The sequence below is a fragment of the Chenopodium album genome, chromosome 15 (genome assembly GCF_948465745.1).
Source record: "Chenopodium album chromosome 15, dcCheAlbu1.1, whole genome shotgun sequence".
In the NCBI taxonomy this organism is placed as follows: domain Eukaryota; kingdom Viridiplantae; phylum Streptophyta; class Magnoliopsida; order Caryophyllales; family Amaranthaceae; genus Chenopodium; species Chenopodium album.
In genome coordinates this window covers 51,591,143-51,608,106 of record NC_137848.1, presented here as the reverse complement: position 1 = coordinate 51,608,106, position 16,964 = coordinate 51,591,143, and the positions used below count along the sequence as shown (strand labels likewise).

The following is a 16,964-nucleotide window of genomic DNA, read 5'->3' as shown; positions in this document are numbered from 1 at the left end:
CTTTGGGGCACCTACTGATGCTGTTCATTTGATGCTTAGGAAGCATGTGAACAATCAGCAACCATCATCCTTCATACTGGTAAGGGAGAGGTTGAAGCTACAAAAATTTGCTTAGCATCCGTGCTTGACTGCAGTGATGACAATGCTCCTATTACTTTCATGGGCCAAACTGCTTAAGGTCGCCTGCTGTTGCTTGGTGAGTTCTGCTCAATTGCTCATGGCTATAGAAAATTTAATTTTAGCAAATAAATTGCCTAGTTTTAGTGTAGCTTTGACAATTTGTGTTAACTGCTCTGAGAATGGTATTTGTGGCATCATGAAGTTTGGTTTCCATTAATATAATGCATATACATCTGACACGATAAGTGCTGTTTTTAGGATGAGCTCTTGACTCCTTGGTAATTACAGATTGATCTATTTAGATGTTGAATCCTGACTAGTAATTACTTGTTGAAATTATCAGCTATTATATACAATTGTACTTCAGAACATCAGGAGCATTAACACATATAATAGGAGTATAGCACTGTCAGTATAATAAACAAAGGGTAAGGAAATTAAAAGACTGTGCAAATACATTATTAGAGAATTTCATATAAAATAGTAGGACTAAGACCCCAGGAAATTTGAAAAAAAGAAAAGAAAAAATACAGGACAATTATTGAGGTAAATTAAGAATTGGTATCAGGAAGTTAATTTATAGGATAAACCAGTGCCTTCAAGTTTTTCATCCATGAGTTTCTTCATCCTCTCCACCATGGGAGGTGTGAAATGATGAGTCCAGCCCCCCACCTCGCCTTTCCTGAAGTATGAGTTTTTGTCAAACAACTTGTTAATTACACCACTCTTGTTAACCTCCAATTCTTTCATTCTCTTGATGCTACACATCTCTATAATTTTCTGTATGACACCATCACTTTCCTCTTGGGAAGTAAATGGCATACCCACAAATTCCGCCAATCTCTTCAGCTGAACTGTGGGATCATCCTTCAATTCCTCATACTTGAGGAATAGCACCTTGTCAGAGTGTTCTAAACTTGCCTTCCAATATCCGACAGCATGATCGAAGAATGGCCCAAAAGGGATTCTATCCTCACAAAAAGCTTCAAAGAAATCCTGCATGGTAGGAGTAGGGTAAAACATACCAAGTATCATCTTCAATATATCCGTGGAAAAGTAGTTCTTCATCACTTTTATGGAAAAATAATATAGAGAAACAAGTGTGTCCAAGGGATTTCGGGTGATATACAAAATCCGACACCCAGAAGTCTGAATAGATTCAGGAAGTGACACATAGGGTAGGTGTGTGCTCAAAAGTCTCGGTGAGGAAAGCTCATTAAGGTGATGTGGACGAGGATAAACAAAGGCCTTATTATAGACATCAGTCTCCAAGCTGTACACAAGCTCATGAGGATGATTTTGAAGGAGTGGATTTTGGTGATGATTTGCGGAGTAGTTGGCACGGTTAACAACCGCAAATAGTAGGGATTTCAACCAAGTGGTGCCAGTTTTAGGGAGGCTACCAATGATGAGATCAGTGTCTCGAGCATGGAAGTGTCTTTGAAACTCGAGGACATTTTGGAGATGATTGTCATGGTACCAGTAACCTTGGTATTTCCAAATTTTGCTTCCGATGAAGTTCGCCTTTGGAAGGCACTGCTGAAGCTGTTGAACCTCCTTTTCAGGGACTATAATTTCCTCCTGTTTCTGACTTTGATTCATTTTAGATGATAAGTTGGATGTTTAAAGTTGCTATGTATATATTTATACATATTAGGGACGACTAGGATGTGTAGGAAACTTATCCAAGTTATTTTTGTGGTCAAAGAAACTTACACATATTAAATCATTAGCGTGTTGGACTAAGGGCCTGTTCACATTTACTTAATTTCAGTTCAGTTCAGTTCAGCTCCAATCAGTTCAGTTCAGTTCCAATCAGTTCAGTTCAGTTCAGCTCTTAATTTCCCTCTCACATAAAATATTCATTTCAGCTCAATTCAGTTCAGTTCAGTTCAGTTCCAATCAGTTCAGTTCAGTTCAGCTCCAATCAGTTCAGTTCAGTTCAGCTCAATTCAGTAAATATGAACAGGCCCTAAGTTAATACAGTATGTATTTTTAAAATATTGCTTAATTATTACTTATGTTTCAATCAACTGGATGTAGCTCTCCCAACTTTCTCCTCAATAATGCCAACAAATACATTTCTTGAAAATGACTTATCTAATAAAGCCAATTTATTAATGTAGCACAACATTTTTTATTTGTTTTTATTATATTATATTGGATGTTTTCATCAAGAATCATTTAATGCTATGAATATTCTTGATGATTTATATGATGGCCACATCATTGACTAGTCATTTTTCTTTTTATTTCGTGCACCTCGCTAACCTCGCTTACCTTAATTTTTCTAATTCTATACTGTACCACCTCTGTTTGGATTTAGTTGCCATACAACGAGTTATTGAACTATTGATTCCTGACGAAGGGAGTCCTTATTATACTACGGAGTACTTTTTAATTTTCATGCCTTCCAATAGTAGAGAAGTAATTAAGAGGGTCAAAATGTTTATATCAGTTCATATACTCAACCTGCAATCTTATCCATCCGCATTATTTTACATGAAACTAATAAATATTTCTTGCTAATTTTTGGGGTGATAATTCTTGCAGGCTGAAGCGTTGTCTGGTGAGTGGTCACTTTCAATAAAACCTAGAATTTTCTTGCATCATTGGGCAACGAGTTGGCAATCTAACAACACACTTTACAGTACTAAATTATCCAAGGGTGAGAGGCTGAGCCTTAGGAAACATGGTGCTCTGCACGACTACACAGGCCCTGCTATGGCGCTATGTATCCTCGTTCTCACAAAGTTTTGCACAACAGGATATCCAAGTTCGGTATATAAAACTTTTTTTTGTATTAGTGATAAAATATATGCGTAGTATATAGAGTATAGACTGCAATACTTTAACTCGACTAGAAGTCTAGAATCAATCAAGAGTATTGAGCTATTGACAATACAAGTTTTGATAATTTTGAACTATTTGCATAATACATTTGAACCATCTGATTTGGCTTCTATCTTTAGATAAATCTTCGTTAATTTCCTCTCCAGGAATTCATGTTTTCCTCTTTATCTAGCCGGTTGATCCTGTGTTGTTTAACCATATACTGTTTCCTAGTTCTGTCAATTACAGTTCTGATGTACTGCGTGTTTACAGTAATAGTAGCAAAAACCGGGAAATAGCAGCCCAAGTAGACAAAAAAAAAAAAATCAGGTGAGAATATGTTGGCAATATTGAATCTATTTAACAGATGAATTGAAGAATACAAGTTTAAGAACATAGAAGAGAAATTTTTCTTACTTTGATGTTGCTTTGAATACTTTCTACTAGTTCTTCAGTATACAATGGGTTTTCCACTTTTGGTAGTTTTTTCTTTGGGAATGTCCTTTGCCTTCTGAAGCTGTGTTAAGTCTCTTAGTATAGCCCTTTCCGAAGATAGGTTGCCACTTTTGTGTCGTAGTTTATGATGCAAGCTATGAAGCTGCATCTTCTATTCGTGCCAATACAGAATATATCATTAATGAGCGTAACTAGTTGAAGCAAAAGGTTAACTAATTTACTTATTATGGAGAAGCAGTAATTACTAGTAGTGTATTATGTTCGTGGTATAATCGGTGCAGATGCTGCTGCTCCTCTAGTGCATTGTTCCATTGATTTATCTGCTGCTTCAGTTCTTCGAGCTCTGACCTTTGTGACTTTAATTTGTGGGTTACTATATATTGATCTGTCTGTAAATTACAATACCAAAGTACATTTAGTAGAAATGGAATATTCAGGCTGATCATGGGACAAGCCAAGGCCTAAGAGAAGCATAGAGGTATCGGCCTTAGCCTAGTAAAATCGGGGTGAGCCACAGTTTAGGTATGTAAGTTAGCCTTATTCAGATAGAATTAGGATCATGAACGAAACTGAGCTAGTTATGTCGACTCTAAAAAGTCTATGTTATGTTAATAAGATTGAAGAAAAGTAAACCTTTTTCCAGTACAAATCCCATTAATAAGATTGAAGAAAAGTAAACCTTTTTCCGGTATAAATCCCTGCTTATCTACTTGCATTCTGCTTCTAGTTTCTGTATTGAGGGAATCTCCGTTCTGCTTTCATATTCTTCAGTTTCTAGTAAACTTTTCATGATTAATATGGCAGGATATATGATAAACAAACCAGTTTAGGTAAAAGGAAAGAACTGATGACAACGGAGCAAATATAAGAGGAAGAACTGATAGAATGTACTTGCTGTCCACGGCAAGTTATTAAGTCAACTCCTTCAAAAACATTGTTTATGTTCTAATCTATGTATTTTTTACAGTTAATTATGCTTCCAGGCATTTTAAAATATATTCTGGTATGGAATCTGGGGATGTATTTGGGTCCTTCGGATCCTAGGCTCGTATGATGGAAGGCTTATAAGGGCTTGTTCTGACTGGACTGAACTGAACTGAAAATAATGCTTCCAGACATTTTAAAATATATTATGGTATGGAATCTTGGGATGTATTTGGGTCCTTCGGATCCTAGGCTCGTATGATGGAATGCCTATAAGGGCATGTTCTGACTGGACTGGACTGAACTGAATTGAATTGAAAATAATGCTTCCAGGCATTTTAAAATATATTATGGTATGGAATCTTGGGATGTATTTGGGTCCTTCAGATCCTAGGCTCGTATGACGGAATGCCTATAAGGGCCTGTTCTGATTGACTGGACTGAACTGAACTGAAATGAAAATAATCTGAATAGAACAGACCTTAAAATGAACTCCAAGCCTCAGGTAGGGCAGGGTTGGGTCTTAGGGACGGAGCCTCTGACAACCATATTAGTGTCCTAGTATAGTTAACGGGGGGAGTGTGGGTAGGGGTGCTAATTGAGTTGAGCAGCTCGCGAGCAACTCGAACTCGACTCGGTCAACGCTCGGTCAAACTTGACTCAAGTTTGATTCGACTCGACTCAAGTTTGATTCAACTCGACTCAAGAAGTTAACGAGCACGAGTTGAGCAAGCTCTAACTCGACTCGATAAGTTCGTGAGCAGGTCGATAATATATTTTATTAATATAGAATTTACAAATAAAGTTACCATGTTTAAACAAATTTGACACTTAATAAGTGTTAATTTATATTATCGAAAGAGAAAGAGTAAATCTTTAATAATAAATATATAAAGAAAATAAAACAATATAAAGTGAACAAAAATAAATAAAGGCATATAATTAGAGAATGGTAAAAACTTTAACGAGCAGATCGTGAGCTATACTCGACTCAACTTGAAACTTTAACGAGCACGAGTCGAGCAGGTTTTATTAGCTCGAAACTTTAGCGAGCACGAATTGAGCACATGTAAAAAGTTTGAGTCGAGTTGAGCACCCTTTAGCTCGTGATCGAATCGCTCGATAAGCACCTCTAAGTGTGGGAATCATATGATGAGTAGAGAGAGATAGAATCACTGTCTAAATAAAGCAATAAAAACGAACCGAGGAAGTATTAGAGATTAACATGATTGACAGGATCAGAGGAGGAATGATTTAACATAACAAGTACTTCGTACATTTTATTGTAAATAACAAACAAGTTTGTACAATAATTAGTGACATACTAATTATTTGCAAATCTTAATCTTTCAGTTAAATGATGAGCTTATATATATAATTTTATGACATGATTGTCTTAGACTTGCTAGATACACATTATATACCTATGAATCTATGATTGCAGCAGGAAAGTAGCATCAGCATTCTCATCACTGCAATACAAACAAGGGTGTTGTTTATACAATTGTTCTTGTAACACTTTCCTAGCCATTATCACAACCTCTTTATTGCTAAGCCGTCCCGAATTCTGCTCCAGAACTTTCTGAACTGCATTGCTGAATGCTCCATGGGCCTCTCCATCTTCGCCTTCCTCCAAGCTAACATCTGCTGAAGTCTCATTGTACTGGCACCCGCTTAGCAAAATTCCATAGTCGCCCTTGGTTGCTCGTTCGAGGCTTAGTTGATCTTGATCAAGTTCACTAAGGCAAAAGCTAAGGCTAGCTTGGTCTTTGAAGTGTTCCTTCAAATGTCTGCCAATGTTAGGGGTGTCTATGCTTGAGAGTTGTTTGAGCTTTTGGAGGACTTGGTCATATGGGATGAACTTGGGCCGTGAACATCGGGCCTGACCCTTCGATGCTGTTGTTGTCGGCCCAATTTGCTCCTTCTCTTGGTCTATTAGGCCTCCACTGTGGCATGAGTCTGAGAGAATTGTGAAGCTTGCCTTAGGAGGTAACTTGTTTACTAGTTGCCTGAAATCCATGTCTACAAAAGCATGTTTTAATATTATAGTTCTATTTGAAATTAATTGTCACATTACTCTGTACCGTGTTTTAAGAATTTTACATGATTATATAATAGCATTCTCGATCTCTTCTAGGTTATTCTTTGTTTTAAACTTCATGTAATGACGAGAGTACGAGACAATTAGATTATATATATTTTAATCTTAAGAATGAGCATGCATGCATGATGCAAAATTAACTAACCTGTGATGAGATTAAAGTCACAAGGCACAATAGCTTCATCCTTTCTATGAGGCTCATTTTGCTTCAAAGAAGGAATCAACGTCCCATGACCACTATAATGGAAGTAGAGCACGTCACCCTCCATAGCGCGATCAACCATGTTTCCGAGTGCCTTCTTAATGTTAGCACCCGTAGGCAAGAACTTAGAGTCCTCTTCATCACTTAGTAGCTCGATATCCTTTTCGTCGAACCCAAACCTCTTAATAAGCATGTGTTTCATGGCGATTACATCGTTGATACAACCTTGCAACTCATATTCCGTGTTCGGATAGTTGCACCCTACCAACACTGCCATTCTTTTCCCATTAATTTCCTTCATGACTAACAATTGATGACCAAATCTTAAACAAGTTCAACAAAATGTGGAAAAAAAAAAAATGTTTCTTTAATTTGTTGAATTTTTTTTTTCCTCCTCTTTTTCAATATGATGATCATAGTTTGTAATTGCAATATATACACTTATTATATAATGCAAGTTATGGTAGGTTAGCTTAGCATGAAGTAGAAGCTATACCAATTTGTTGGACAATTGAACACTCTATTACTAATCACCTAAAATGGATGATTTAATTATGTAATCAGTTAATCAATTACCTAAATTTAGTTTCGATTTAAAAGCCTTGTTTGAGCTAATTAAAAATTATAGCCCATTCTATGAGTTATAGCCCATTCTATGAGTTGGGTGGTTAATTGTTTGCGTAATTGCGTGTAAGTAAGCTAAAGGGGGCATTATTTAATTTCATTCATTTATTTTATATTTCCATTGTTCGGAATTAGTTAGTGTTTCTTTGTTCTAATCGTAAATTTCAATTACTATGTAAGGTATCCATACAAAGAAGATTAATATTTCATATATTTGCAATTTTACATAGATTTTGTCTTCTCATCATCGTTTGCTGGCGAACTCAAAAATTTAATCATAAATCATTACTTATTCAGTATCATTTTGAGAAGCTAGCTAAATATTTTCGTTTATATAAGTTACCATTAAGTTTGGAATGAATGGGAAATTAAATTGTGTGATTGCATAATTTCCATCAAGAGAAAATACTAGTAAAGCACTTTTCTTCTACCAATTGATCGAGTTGAGTGAAAGAAAAGTAGACTACGTATAATGTATGGGACAAAAGTAGACCAAATGGTTTGGCAAAATAAACAGTACTTACACGTTACGTGCTGTCTATTTGAATTGAAGATATTGCTTATAACCATAACTTCCACTAGTGAGTTTATTATAACGTTAATAGTTTAATTAAAGTTGATTTAAATTAGTTATATGACCATTATAAATGGAGGAGATTTAGTTTATAACTTATTTTAAAATAAATAAATTACTCAGATAAATAATTAATAAATTTATTTAAAGAAAATCAAGTTTATATAAGAATTAATAAAAAAAATACAAAGTACTAATTTTTTAGATGAGTTTAAATAAATGAAAATCAAGAAAATATAACACACGCGTAGCATTGTTCTATTTTCATGCCAATGGCGCACCGGTATATAAATCACAAGTCTTCAATTTGGTCATGGAGAGATCACAATAAGATACTTGCATATATACTACGTATATAAATCACAAGTCCTCATTTGGTCATGTGTATTTAGTTCATTTAAGTGGTAGGGCATACTTTCTTGTAGAGAACGTAGAGATCTCTCATTTTTATTACGTTTTCTACAGTTGACTTTTGACAAAAATTGAGCAAAGTGGATAAGAAATGAGGATAAGAGCCAATGTGAATCTTTTGTTTTAATTAAGCAAATTTAGAGTATGGTGATTGTAAAAGCATTTGAAACATCTCAAAATGGATAAAATCTTAAGAGCACATCATGTACACAGGCATATACTCATAGATGATTACATCACCAAAGGAAATATCCATCTAATTTACGACATGTTATTTATCCAATTCAATTTAATTGCATGAATTCGTAATTAACTTGACTTGAATTCAACTCGACTTGTTATTGACTTGACAAAAAACTGAAATTACACGAGTATATGCAAATATGTAATCATACAATGTTTCGGTAATATTTATTACTAATAATTGATAATTAACTTTCAAATTAACCAAAATGTTTTAACACAAAAAAAAAATAAAAATAAAAAATAAATAAATAAATAAAAAAGAGTGGAAACTACAAGCCAAAGCTGACCTGATTAAATCAAAATATCAAACCAACTTGATAAAACACATTAGAGTATGAGACAACTATTTTGGATTATTTGAATAAAACTTAATTAAACCCCACAAATAAGTAACCCTTAAATTAATCAATTTCGAACATGACGACCCTAACAAATAACAATCAATTCCAAAATTTACCTCACCTTAGAAGGTTTTGATTCGAACATGAATCAACCCAAAAATTACCCAATTTGATTTCGTATCCAAACCTAGACTGAACCATTCTAAAACCCAAACGACCAAAACAACTCAATTCTAATTTCATACGACCCTAGTTGAACTCAATTCCAGCCTGAAAATCGAGATAAACGACCAGCTTGAACCCGTGTTCATGGATACATTGACCGGACATGACTCAATCCAAAAAGAATAGATCAAAATCCAATGTTCATTATATTGCATGGGCCTAACCAAATTTTAGGCAATATATTCAAGATTTGGGCTTTTTTAAGCTTGAAAAGTCAATTTTTAGACTAGTCTCAATCTCTAAACTTTACCTAACTTTTTAACCAGAAAACTAAACAGCAAATTTCTAGACAAAAGTATGTACTGGCCTTTAATTACCAATTTACCACTAATAACATCTTTCATCTTCCATTCTTTTTAATTACAACATACAAATACTACGTATTACTATTTAACACAGAAATACTTGCGTGGACCTGGTCCACAATAATATTATTGTGGACCCAAAGTCTATACTTACGCAAGTGACATTATATTGAACATAGTGACCCTTATTTTTAACGTAGTAACCTTGTTTTTAATATAATAACCTTTATTAAAAGTTGTATAACGTTTAATACTATTGTGAACTTGAAGTACGACGTTATGACCCTAATTTTAACATGGTGACCTTTATTATTTATATTGACCTTATAAAATATTTCATTAAAAAATTAACTTTTTATAGCCTTATATTACCAAAATGACTTTTATTTTCAACATAGTGACCTTCATTTTATTATAGTGACTTATTTTTTTATTAATAAAACAACCATAGTTTCTCTAATGTTAGTAGTCCGCAATAAATTAGTGTGAACCAGGTTCATTTAAGAATTTGTAATTTAACAAGTTATATAAACCATTAAATTGTTAATTTATTTACCGTTTTTGTATCAATCTTTTAACTTTTTCTTCTCCTTAAAAAATTGTACATCCTTTCACGCTGCAATTGAAATAGAGCAAAAAAAAAAAAAAAAAAAAAAAAAGTATATATGTAGTATTATTACCATTAACGTATTTTTTATTACCTATTATTGTTTATCATATTTTTCTAAAAGCGCCACAATAACAGAAGAATAGAGGTATGAAAAACGAAACAGCCAATCCAATCCAATCAAGCACTTGAACATACATATAAATGTATAATAACTTAGCCATTAGCGCGACACAAATTCGACATGACTCAATTTGATAGACCCAACTCAAACCCGACCGAAAACCCGAATTCCAAAGGTAGTGAGTGAGAGTACACTATAGTGATAAAAATGGCCATGACTATGACACTAACCGATGCAAAAAAATTGAATGGTGATGACACAATGACTGTCCCATAGATTCTCCAAGTGAGTTGAGAAAGTGTCCCCACCAATTCCCATAATTTCATGACTGAAAAACTTGGCAACCAATCACAAAACCCAAAGGGTGTACATCACTTTTTTGTACACATTTGTAAATTGGTAACAACCTTACAAAATTCGCACCATATGCTTTTCAACCCTCCCTTAATAATTTTAGGTCCCCCCATCTTATTGTTGGTTTGATGCTCACCTCACTTTCTTATCCTGTTTTTTTCCTTGTGAAAATCTTATTGTTTTCTTTATCTCAATGATACACCCCTTCTTCCATTATTGCACTAGACTAAACTAGACCCATTACAACAAAAATAAAATACTCAGAAAAATCGTACTCGAAAAAATCATAACAGTTAGTTTATAGACAATGCCGAATTTAGTGTCATGGACTAGGGAGGAGGAGAAGGCGTTTGAAAACGCGATTGCTACACATTCTATCGACGAATCGAATGAGGAGTGGGATAAGGTCGCGTCCATGGTTCCTACGAAAACAATTGAAGAGATTAAGCAACACTATGAGTTTCTAGTAGAGGATGTAGGTGCTATTGAGGCAGGAAAAGTACCACTTCCTGATTATGGAAGTGAGGATACTACTACTACTACATTATCAACTTCTAATACTAAGGATGATCATCACCCTTCTTTTAACAAGGACCAAAGAGGAAACTCGAATCAAGGTAACGGGTATTCGGCTTTCGGGCCTTCCTCAATGGGAAATATTACCACAAAAGCTAGCTCTAAGTTGGAACAAGAACGAAAAAAGGGCATCCCTTGGACTGAAGAAGAGCATAGGTATGTATTAATTAATGTACTATTAATAACTATGTCGTCTATGTGTATGACCCTTTATTTTACATTTTTTTCGCTTTCTTTTTAGGGATTTTTAATCAAAAACTACCCACGAGTGACTTTTTATTCTAAAAGCGACCCTTAACTATATAATTTAAACCTTGTATAAGTGTTTATTACTCAAGATTTTTTTGTTTGCCTCATTATTGTGATTTCTTGGGTTTTATTGTGTTCGTTCCTCTTATAATGCGATTGATTTGAACTCAAATCATGGTTTTCTTGTATATTGGGTGACAAATTGGTATAGTTTGGACCTTGGTTGCTTAGATCTGAATGCTTTGTTTGACAGTTGCAAGAGCTTATTTTATAATTAGGGGGGACTTAAAGTTTATCTCTTTATTATGTACCGATAATACCTTTTAATAGGCTAATAATATATCAAGGTGATAAACTGGACATCCGTAAGGCAATAGGTGATTGTATTGGTAAGTCGTTTTCTGTGCTTCATTCTTTTGGCCAGCAGTGCCAATGGTGGGCTTTGTGAGTTAGTGATGGTAGTAAAGAGAGAGAAAGAAAAGCTCTGCCTATTTTCCTACAATAATGGAGACAAATATTGCTTTTCAATTAAAAATCATTTTTTTTTCAAAAATTTGAATGTTTATATGTATATTTGATTCTTAAATCATACTTCAAAATATACACTAATGCATGTTCAAATCCCCTGTTTTCAGATTATTTTTACTTGGACTTGACAAGTTCGGCAAAGGCGATTGGCGAAGCATATCTAGGAACTTTGTGATAACAAGGACACCAACACAAGTAGCTAGCCATGCCCAAAAATATTTTATAAGACTGAACTCAATGAACAGAGATAGAAGAAGATCTAGCATTCATGATATTACAAGTGTTAATGGAGGAGGGTTGTCGCCGAATCAAACACCCATTACAGGGCAGCAAAACAACACTTCCGCAGCTCCTGCAGTTGGAACAGCAGCAGTAGCAGCAAATAAGCATAGGCCTCCGCCTAATGTAAATATGGCGCCTGCAGGTATAGGAATGTATGGGACACAGATAGGCCACCCAGTTACTGCAGCACCACCGCCACCTCATCATATGGCATCTGCTGTTGGGACTCCTGTTATGCTCCCTCCTCCAGGTCACCCTCATCATCACCACCACCATCATCCTCCTCCTCATTACGCTGTTCCAGTAGCTTATCCTCTCGCGCCTCCCCCTATGCATAGATAACAGCTTCACGTCCAAGTCCTGTCGCAGTCTGGATGTTGACACCCGTAGGCAAGTTACAGATCTTGGCTTATTTAATCAAGACCTCGATGTGATCGTTCTCCAACCCAAACTACTTGATCAGCATCTCCTTCGTGGACTTGACATTGTTGAAACAACCCCCTTGAATTCAAATTTGGTTTTAGGGTAGTTGCATCCTGCTTGTACATCCATCCTCTTCCTCCATTTCTCCATAGCCTGGGACGAAGTGGAGGAGGAAGAGGTTCTTCTAATGATAATTGATTTCCCTTTTACTATTACATAAAATTTAGAAATTTAGGTTTCATTTCCTTTTCAATGTAATTTGAAAATTGATGTCACACATCTTTTGATAAAACACTCACCTGAGCCAATGATGAGTGATTCCTTGGACTTTGTAAATTTCCATCTGAAATCCTGTATAATTGCAATCTACAGCAAGTTTTACATTAAATTGGACCGTTTAATTCTATACTTGATACATTTGTACTAAGACAAAGATTTAAGTTCTCAGATGATCCAGCAAACAATGCAATCACAAATCTCATCTGTGTTATACTAGCTAAACTTGTTTATTACCTTCTGCTGAAATATCAATGTTCCCAAGAAGTTGTTGAGTCTGATAGCTTAAGCTGTCATCATCCTTTAAATACAGCAACACTGCCAACACAGAAATAACATTTTAGAAAATCGAATCATAAACCATTACTATTTCCAAAAAACGTGATTACTAAATTACTAATTCAGGAAAGACACGGAGAAAGAGGTAGACCTTATCATCCTCCTCAAGCTGCTCGTTGTTCTTACAATTTTCTGACTTCAAAATCATCTCTTCAGAGTTTTCTTCAGTATGATCAGTTTTTTTTTTTTTTTTTTATTCTAATTTATTTGATAAAATCCTTGCAAATGTTGGCTTTTTCATTCAACATACAGCCTAAGCTCTCTATGATCTTATCAGGGTTTTGCTCTACTTTCTTTTTCATGTTAGAAGAGAGAATAACCCCAGAATTCTGGGAGGGACAAAAAATTCCTGCAACAGCTGACATTATACTTTTGAAAGCTCACCGTTAGACACAAATGCAGGGTTTTGCTCTGTGTTGTGATGTGAGGTTGAAATCGCCCTGTGTTTAAGGCATTAAAGAATTATTTAAATTGCTACATTCACAATCAATGTGGTCAATTGGTTGGAAGCATATTATTGAAGCTATCTGTTTATGCTTAACATTGTATATTACAGGGTCTACAGCACAAGGTATTGATGAAATCAAAGTTTTTCAAGTGACTACCAGATTATATAGAACAGAAAATGGAAGCATTGACTTATAGTACCTTCTGCCACCAATTTCTAGCACTCTGGTCATCTTGAACCAATTTTAGAGCTAAACCTTCAAGACCAGGGTCTTTCTCATTATTGCGATGTTCATTGGACCGAGATTCCTTGGACTTTGTAAATATCCATCTGAAATCCTGTATAATTGCAATCTACAGCAGGTTTTACATTAATTGGATCGTTTGAAAGAATTCTATACTTTATATAGTTGTACTAAGACAAAGATTTAAGTTCTCAGATAATCCAGCAAATCAACGCAATCACGAATCTCTTCTGTGTTACAGCTAGCTGAAGCTACTAATATTCTCCATATACAAGACTCAGGTATCTTACCCTGACTGATCATCTCTTCCAACCACATTACAGCCTCATACATTCTGTCTATTGAACAAAGACCTCTAATAACAGCACTAAAAGTATTCGACTCAGGCCAAAAAGATTTACTCAACATCTTTTCCATAATCTTACTGGCCTCAACAAATTTCCCATCTTGACACAATCTATTAACAATAACACTGAATGTCTCCTTGTCCGGTGAGCAACCTTTCTGCCTATCCATCTTTTCCAGAAACCTGATGGCTAAATCTGTTTTTCCCTCAGCACAGAAGCCTTTTACAACAATGCAATAGACCAGAGAATTTGGTACACAATCCTTCTTCAGCATTTCCTCTTCTATCATCTGACCAGCTTCATCAACTCTACCAGCCATACACAATGCTGATACCTTTGACTCGTATATTCTCAGTGATGGTCGGTAACCTTTTTCACGCATTTTATCAAGCACTTTGTTAGCCTCAGAAATTTTACCTTCATTGTAGAGATCAGTAAGCACAGCAGTGTAACTAGCTGAGCTAGGGACGGCACCTCCAATCAGAGCTTCATTGATCAAAAGTTTAGCCTGCTCTATGTCTTCAGTATCCCGAAGATGGCTAAGATCTTTGAGTTTGGTGCGAATCTTGGGAGCTCTAAGGCCCTTTCTCAAAATCTTCCCAAGAATTTCTAAAGCCTCGCTAATCTGTTTATTCTCGCATAGGCTATCTAACAAAATTCTATATACTACTATATCTTCTCCGCAACCTTTCTGAGAAATCCTCCAAAGCATAGAGTACAACAAATGAGTGGCCTCATATAGTCTGCCATCTTGACACAGGCCTTTCATAAGAATCCTATAACTTTCTCTGTTAGGATAACAACAATGATAGTTCATCTCTTGAAAAACCTCCAGTGCTAAATCTGACCGTTTAATCTGACACAGAGCATCCATTAGCAAATTCAACGATCCAATCCTAGACTTAACTTCCCAACCACGAGAATTTTCCTTAAAAAGACGATAGAAAGCCTCAAGCCTAGACTCCTTCACCATAATCTCTAAAAGTGTATTGAAAGATGATGTCCAAGCCACACAATTAAATTGAGGAAGGCTTCTGAATAAAGAAACGGCATCATCAAGCAATCCAGCTTTTGCATACGTCTTAACTATACCTGCAAAGACTGCATCCTTGCACTCACACGAATCGTCTTTCATCTGTTGAATTACTTCCTTCATTTCATCAAAACGACCTGAGCTCCCTAGTATATTGATCATGGTGGCATAGACAGCACCATTGTGACGATAATTGGGATACTTGGCTTTGGCTTCATTAAAGACCTTAAAAGCAGTAAACGGATTCTTCTGCTGTCGTATAATCTGTGCAAGCTGAGTCGGATTCAGTAACCTTGGCCACCTCACTAACATTACTCACTTGTACAAATTTTCTTTTACTCTGCAAGACATATATATTCTTGCTCAGATTTTCTGCCAAAGTTACAAGAACAGACTATATATACTTTCTCGAGAAACTGTTGCAACTAAAAATGAACGGAGAAAGTACATTTCATTTCCCTAGTTGTTCTCAATCGTCCCTGAGCCGGGGGCAGCCGCCCTCGGCCCAGGAAGAAAATTTACATTTTCATAGTTCCACATTAACATTAAAGGGTTCTGCAACACATTATCCATCAAATTTGACTCAACCATCAAATTAAATTCTTTTCACTTAAGAACATGAATAACAAAATTCAAGCAACGAAATTTATCATTATAATCTTTCAGTAATTAAATTATAACCAATTGTTCAACAATCTAACTTAGAAGAACCCTAATTGAATATAATATATATAGCAACAATAGTTTTAATTATAAATTTACAGTGATTATGAGCAATAGTTCAATAATTCACTTTAGAAGAACCCTAAATTGACTATAATGGCAACAAAATCAACAATTAAATCTAGATTGTGAATAGAAGATAAAAAGAACAACTTACCTTAGGAGCTGCTTCAATGGAGGAGAGAAAGCTCAGAAGCTGCTTCAATGGAGAATTTAGAGTAAGCTTCAATGGAGTCTAATGAGGAGAGAGAGGGAAAATGGGGGAGGAGGAAAAACATAAACGTACAGAAGTTTTAATTCATCGGAAAAACCAATTAGTCTATCATGTTTTAATAAGTGTTACATTTTGATCAAATACGCACGTTGAAACACGAGTTTGACCATTAATTTATCCAATTATATATTAGTAAAATCATAGAAAATTTTATAACATAGAAATAAACATTATCACGAATCCAACAATGTCTTATATCCGCCCCAATTTCTCATATTGAAAAACAAAACTTGTTTAATCAAGTATAATGTACTAGTATTGTTATAGACAAAATCACTACTTAAAATAGTGGTTACACCTAACAAAAAGTTACATTTATTTACAATTTTACCATTTGAGAAACATATTTTATTTATTAATAAGAGAAACTTGGAATTTCTCATTTACCTCCCCGTTTTTAATACTACCTGCCGTTTCATATTATTTGTAACGATTTGACATAGAGTAGAGATGAAAAATGTCTAATCGTTGCAAATAATATGAAACAGATGTAGTACATGTATGAAACTAGTTTCTATGCTTAGATGTTCTCCGTGTTTTTTAAATTTAGATATTGGGTCGTATATTATCTAATATTCGATTTTCAAAATAACACAAAGTAATATAATAAATAAAGTATTATAGGCCGGGTATGTTATCTAACATTCTAATTTCAAAATAACTTTATTAATATAATTAATAAAGTATTATAGGGTACACAACTTTTATTTGCTAACACAAACATGAACCATCATACTCCTATTTAATTAGTATATATATAGGATATTGTGGAAGGA

The 16,964-nt window shown here is 34.9% G+C and overlaps 2 protein-coding genes, 1 long non-coding RNA gene and 2 pseudogenes across 4 annotated transcripts; 1 reads left to right on the top strand and 4 right to left on the bottom strand.

The window, feature by feature from the left end:
- Positions 1-442: 442 nt before the first annotated feature.
- LOC145582531 (cytosolic sulfotransferase 5 pseudogene) lies at positions 443-1,855 on the bottom strand (annotated as a pseudogene).
- Positions 1,856-5,753: 3,898 nt separating this feature from the next.
- LOC145582529 (metacaspase-9-like) lies at positions 5,754-6,936 on the bottom strand. Its single transcript, XM_081639510.1, has 2 exons — positions 6,579-6,936; positions 5,754-6,354 (listed from the first exon to the last, which is right to left on the bottom strand). The coding sequence occupies exons 1-2, from the start codon at positions 6,934-6,936 to the stop codon at positions 5,765-5,767; spliced, it is 948 nt and encodes a 315-aa protein (XP_081495636.1). The 3' UTR covers positions 5,754-5,764.
- Positions 6,937-10,627: 3,691 nt separating this feature from the next.
- LOC145583344 (transcription factor SRM1-like) lies at positions 10,628-12,892 on the top strand. Its single transcript, XM_081640575.1, has 2 exons — positions 10,628-11,178; positions 11,907-12,892. The coding sequence occupies exons 1-2, from the start codon at positions 10,754-10,756 to the stop codon at positions 12,421-12,423; spliced, it is 942 nt and encodes a 313-aa protein (XP_081496701.1). The 5' UTR covers positions 10,628-10,753; the 3' UTR covers positions 12,424-12,892.
- On the bottom strand, positions 12,000-13,617 carry LOC145583345 (uncharacterized). The gene is made up of 4 exons (XR_014100109.1): positions 13,211-13,617; positions 13,018-13,098; positions 12,804-12,870; positions 12,000-12,713 (listed from the first exon to the last, which is right to left on the bottom strand). It is a non-coding gene; the product is annotated as an uncharacterized LOC145583345 (long non-coding RNA).
- Positions 13,618-13,690: 73 nt separating this feature from the next.
- On the bottom strand, positions 13,691-16,194 carry LOC145583342 (pentatricopeptide repeat-containing protein At1g05600 pseudogene; annotated as a pseudogene). Its single transcript, XR_014100108.1, has 2 exons — positions 16,072-16,194; positions 13,691-15,531 (listed from the first exon to the last, which is right to left on the bottom strand). The product of XR_014100108.1 is annotated as a pentatricopeptide repeat-containing protein At1g05600 pseudogene (transcript).
- Between the last annotated feature and the right edge of the window lie 770 nt (positions 16,195-16,964).

Bases quoted from the DNA above. Each gene is read 5' to 3' on its own strand.
- LOC145583344 (XM_081640575.1), top strand. From the start codon at position 10,754: ATGCCGAATTTAGTGTCATGGACTAGGGAGGAGGAGAAGGCGTTTGAA. The intron at 11,179-11,906 runs GTATGTATTAAT...CCCTGTTTTCAG, and splicing joins TGGACTGAAGAAGAGCATAG to ATTATTTTTACTTGGACTTG.
- LOC145582529 (XM_081639510.1), bottom strand. From the start codon at position 6,936: ATGAAGGAAATTAATGGGAAAAGAATGGCAGTGTTGGTAGGGTGCAAC. The intron at 6,355-6,578 runs GTTAGTTAATTT...ATGCTTTTGTAG, and splicing joins TGACTTTAATCTCATCACAG to ACATGGATTTCAGGCAACTA.